Source organism: Haemaphysalis longicornis, unplaced genomic scaffold (genome assembly GCF_048455015.1).
Source record: "Haemaphysalis longicornis isolate Haplotype H1 unplaced genomic scaffold, Haemaphysalis longicornis Haplotype H1 scaffold_1, whole genome shotgun sequence".
Classification (NCBI taxonomy): domain Eukaryota; kingdom Metazoa; phylum Arthropoda; class Arachnida; order Ixodida; family Ixodidae; genus Haemaphysalis; species Haemaphysalis longicornis.
In genome coordinates, this window is record NW_027526203.1 from 3,547,857 (window position 1) to 3,553,293 (window position 5,437).

Consider the following 5,437-nt stretch of genomic DNA (forward strand, 5'->3'; position numbering starts at 1 on the left):
CCATTTTGATATGCCGCATCGCTGTTTTCTATTCTTCTTGCAGCTGTATAACCAGAAGAAATTGTGCATGCTCGAAAATTATGAACATAGCATTATGAAGGGGTGACATAACCCATTTCTACCTAATGTACAAGTGTTTGCAATTATTACTGCAGCTCTTCAACCTGAACCACCTTCAGTCACTGTTTGAAGGCTCTTTAACTCTTGTCACAGTTGCTGGAACAATAAAAACATGTAAAAGTGGGAAGCGGTGTTGAATCAAAATAAAGTATGCTCCATGGGAAGACGCTCAAACATGTCCTCCACACTGTAAAATAACAACGGTCTATCATCACAGAGACACTGGAAACCTGAATGTCTGCCAATACACTATGTATCCCCTTTGTTGAAACTTCGGCACAAGCACCAGATTGCAATCATTAAACTACAGCCATCACTATGAAACACAGCTGCAATAGACAAATTTTTATAACTCATAAAGCCCATAACACAAACTTTGCATGAAGATAAAGGGAAGATACACTGTTGGTTCATTCCTACGAAACGCATTCAGGTATTCCAAAACAACTTTAACAGCTCACGACACTTTTGAGAAATTCCATACTGCACACAAAATACGCCGCCTCAGTCCACAGTTTCTCTAATGCCACTTTGTGTAGCGATGGGAACATACGCACCATAAGCTTAGCAGGCATAATAAAAAGCTGCGCGCATGTGTATTTTTGGCAATGTATAAAGAAATACGTGGTCATGTCGCGGGGCCACACACTTCTGGCTTTCTTCAACGGCGTGGTTCAAAATCCAGCAATCATACAGTTTCGATGTTTATTAACTTCTCTCATACCTTTTAAAAATGCTACTGATGATTACGAGAAACCATGCAATGACAGTCAAGAAACGAAAGGCCACCACATTTGATTACCTCAACAATACTCGCACTGGTTCATACTTTTTATGGCGATAATATTCCCATTGGCATAAACATAACGCCATAGGCACCCGTCTCTCGCAGGAAGGCAGGTTCATACTGATTTTCTTAAAGCTACCCAGTCTCGGATAATTGTGCACGAACGTTTAATTCTTCGCGAGTACCTGCAATAATGCTGTAATCATACCTATTGAGCCAGGAAAAAAAAGAAAGAAACGCCACACCGCTGCTCCGTTCGTACCCCGGCAAGCTAAAGCAATGCGCGAATCAGTAAGGAAAGATACCTTACATAGTAAGATTTGGAAGTCGACTTAATAACGTGTAAGGCTGTACGAGCGGCCGTATCCGGCAAAAAACACGGCACACACGTTTGCACAATCCGCTTCGGGCCAGACGGACACCACTAGGCCTGCGCTCAACATCGGGCACAGCCTACGCTCACAGCAACAAACAAAAACACTCACAACTTGTCACCGCTTCTGCCGTAGACGAAAGCAAATCGTATTCTTTCCTCACAGAGGTTGTGTTACAACGACACAATTTCCACAATCACACCAGCAACAGATGCAGCTTTGACGTTCTCAGATCGAGTTCGGTGACGACGTTCCACACACACAAAAAATTAGCCCCATCTTCCCGAAGGGAACGCTGAGTAGATGCGGAGCATCTCGGGGTTCCGTTGTGTTTCCGTTGTGTTCGTAGAACTTCATCGGAAAAAAATACGAACGATAATCACTTGAGGCCGTATCTTCCGCAATCGTGATCGTCTGCAACCCATTGCAGACGATCACGCGTGCGCGTAAGTTAGTTTTAAATGCAGAGCATTTCAGTAACTCACGATGTCACCCGCGTTGGCGTCCGTAGTCCGCATCGCTCCCCCTACACTATATAAAAAAAGCCGCCCGCATCTTCCCACGGCGGGAACTCGAGTAAATGCGTCGCATCTACTCGAGTCAAGCAAAGCGTCACGTCAAGCGAAAGCCAAGCAAAGACGCCCTTGACTGAATTCCGAACGCGCGCTCCGCCGCTTATATACGTTGAGGGGACTGCGTAAGCCGGTCCCAGTCGACGACGTTGGCGTACTTGTAAAGCGGCGTGGACTCTAGGTGTTTGAGCCAAGCGCGGATGTTGCTTCGCCGGAGAACGGCACACCGGTTATATGCGCCGCGCTAGAAGGAGAGGAAACCGCGGAAGAGAGAGTACAGCACATGCGCCGGCCCCAGCGCGTCTGCCGCGGCTATGACGCAACGTTCCGCGGCTATGACGCAACACAATCCAACACAATCCACTTTAATCCAATCCAATCCAAATCCAATCCAAGCCAAGCCAAGCCAATCCAATCCAATCCAATCCAATCTAAGCCAATTCAATCGAATCTAATCCAATGCCCCTCGCGAGAGAGTGTTCGAATCCAATCCAATGCCCCTCGCGAGAGAGTTCGCTATCGCCTCGACTCGACGCGCATGCGCAGTGAGCGTGCGGACGGGCAAGATGTGCAGAAACGGGCAAGTGAAATGCGAACACGAAGATATAAACCAGACGAAGCAAAATAAAAAAAGTAATTTTCGTCGTGGGCAAATAATATTTTATTCCTGCTATTTCTTGTTTATACATTTGTATACTTTTTTGCGTGTGTGTGGCTTACAGTTGAGGCACGAGCTGTGACACAATTCTTTCGAATCAGAAGGCCAGACACTACAGAAATATATATATGTGGTAGCTAAAAATGCTTCGCAAGAAACAGACACAAACTGCTCATCTATACCTATCAGTGGATCTCTAAAAGTGACAATTTTTTGCCGCTATTTGGACTCCGAGATCACTATCGCAAAAATAGTGCGCCAAGGAGATAACTTTTTTACTGAGTTTTATCTCTGCTGCGACTACCGTGACTTCAAGCTCACGGGCAACTACTCATTAGTCCCAGCGAAAAGAATATACGTATCTGAGTGAGTGTAACACTGCATTAAATGAGAGGCCATAGAGCCCTGGGGGAGCAAGGATGTGGAGAAAAGGGGAAGGTCACAACTCGCACAATGAACACAGTTGCAGTCTTGGGGTCCTAATCGCAAAATGAACTCATTAAAGTCAGTCAGTGGCAGCAAAACGCACAGTTCACACTTAAATGTACAGTTCACACTGTCGACAATGCGCTTCACACTGAAAACAGTGCACGCTGCAGACAGTTCACATTGTATACCGAACGGGGAAGTCGGCCAGGCTGCTACACCAATTTGTAGAGTCTGTTTTCAAGGGCGTACTCGGTAATTGCTTCTAGTGCGGTGGGATCGTCCCGGACCCGACTAACATGTTCCTGTTCAGTCGCAGGGGCGGGACCTAGAGTTAAAAACTGGTGCCGATTACGGTCGAATAATGGGCAGAGCCAAATTACGTGGTAACGATTTGGTGTGCCTTCCCGATTACAGGGGGGGCGTCAGCGCCATTCGGATCCTGCAGGAGCTGTCTATTTATAAATAACGTATCTTATGCAGCAAAATCTCTGTGTGCATGAAACACAAATTGTTAAAAATAACTAATCGACATTGGCAACAGCGTGAGTGGTAGCACGCATGATTACTGATATCAAACTCGGCCTGGTGGCTTCAGTGAAGAGACTGTGGTCAATAGCCCTGTACAGAAGACATATATCAAACTCCTCGAGTACTTCAGTTGCTGTACAATCCAACTATTTCTCTTGAACTCCGGCTGAGTTATACGAATCCATCCGGGTTTTGTTTGGCCTTTTTCTTTGTTTTTCATTCGTGTGCTTGTTAAATTCTAGGTTGAAAGAAGCGAGCGATAATTACTTGAACTTGAACCGTTCGTAGACGATCATGGTCTCAGAGATCCCGCGCGTATTTCAGTTTTTCTGCTTGAACTTCGGTCGATTTACGGTTTCGTTCGTGCTTCGTTTAGCTTTTTTTGTTTGTTCTTTGCGTGTATGTTAAAATATTAATTGAACGAACCGAACGATCCTCACGTAAACTTAAGCCACGGTCGCAGACGATCACCGGTCGCAGAAGATTCCGGGGCGGGCGAGGAGGAATATCCAGGCTGCAGGCACCCAAGTTTTCTACTTGAACTTCGGCGGAATTACGGATCCATCTTTGTATCATTTCCCTTTTTTGTTTGTATATTCTTGTGTGTGTTTTAAATAATTGAAAGAATCGAGATAAATCGCTCGAACTGAAACCCATCGCAGACGATTTCGGCCGCGCACTATCCCGGTGCGCCTCTGACTTGACCAACTGCACGACCGCCAGGTAGGCATTCCTGCGGATATATTTCCCTGAAAACGTGAGAACTACGCTTCAGCTAGTCTTGACGAAATGGCGGCGACGGCATTCAGCAAACTTCCTGTTCACGGTCTTGTGCTCGATGGTGGCGTCGGTTCCGAGCTCGAGGAGAAAGGTTTGATTTCGTCAGGCGATTCCCTCTGGAGTGCTTGTGTACTGCGCACCGGCATTGCGGCGCTCGTGGATGTCCACAGGGAGTACATAATCAGCGGCGCGGACGTCATCATCACCTGCAGTTACCAGGCGAACGTCGACAACCTTCAGAGGAGCATGGGCATCAGCGCTAGCGATGCAGAGAGCCTGATCGCGCGCAGCTGCGAAGCCGCTATGAGAGCCCGCGAAGAGAGCCGTAGACCCAGCGTGCTTGTGACTGGCTCCGTTGGACCCTACGGCGCCGCACTGTCGGACGTCTCCGAGTACACCGGTGCGTACGCCGACAAAATGAGCGTCGAGGCGTTCGTGGACTGGCACCGACCCCGCATTCGCTGTCTCGTCGACGCCGGCGTCGACCTGCTCGCCTTCGAGACCATACCGGCGGCCCGAGAAGGTATGGCGCTGGTCCGACTCATGCGCGAGTTCCCCGGCACCAGTGCGTGGTTGAGTTTTACCACTTCGAGAGACGCACCCGACTGCACGGCCAAGGGAGAACGCCTCGCCACGGTCATGAGCGCCTGCCACGCTGCTGACTTGTCTGGACAGATCTGCGCTGTCGGCGCCAACTGCTGCCCTCCCGAATCGCTCGAGGCGATATTCGAGAATACCGGGCCACTGCCCATACCCTTCGTCGCCTACCCGAACAGCGGCGGAGTGTACAGCACCGTCTCCGGCTGGATGCCCGGCCTGCAGCCCCGGAAGCCACTCGCTGCGTACGTCTCCGACTGGATGAAGCTGAACGTCGGACTCATTGGGGGCTGCTGCAGGACCGGACCTGACGCCATAAGGGACATCGCTGAGGTCATGAAGCGTGGTGCCGATGAGCCCTGGAGATCCGGTTCTCTTTAAGGAGACTGCTCTTGAGCGTTGTGTAGTTGCAATAGTCTGCTTTATAAACCCTGATGTGGTAACCGCCGTTACCAAGAGTTCGCTGCTGTTTGATTCGTCTGTCCTAGCGCAGCAGGACAGTGACGTCCGACGTTGTCTTTACGAAGGAGTTTAGTTTGCCGGTTTCGCAGAATTCTTATTTGCGCTTCGCGCATTGCTGTTATATCACCAA

At 48.9% G+C, this 5,437-nt stretch overlaps 1 protein-coding gene across 1 annotated transcript; it reads left to right on the forward strand.

Annotated features, from left to right (window-relative positions):
• Positions 1 to 4,257: 4,257 nt before the first annotated feature.
• LOC144155617 (homocysteine S-methyltransferase YbgG-like) lies at positions 4,258 to 5,226 on the forward strand. The gene has a single exon (XM_077687539.1). It carries the CDS (start codon positions 4,258 to 4,260, stop codon positions 5,224 to 5,226), a length of 969 nt encoding a protein of 322 aa, XP_077543665.1.
• Positions 5,227 to 5,437: the final 211 nt, after the last annotated feature.

Excerpts from the sequence above, each read along its gene's own strand:
- LOC144155617 (XM_077687539.1), top strand. The coding sequence starts at position 4,258 with ATGGCGGCGACGGCATTCAGCAAACTTCCTGTTCACGGTCTTGTGCTC.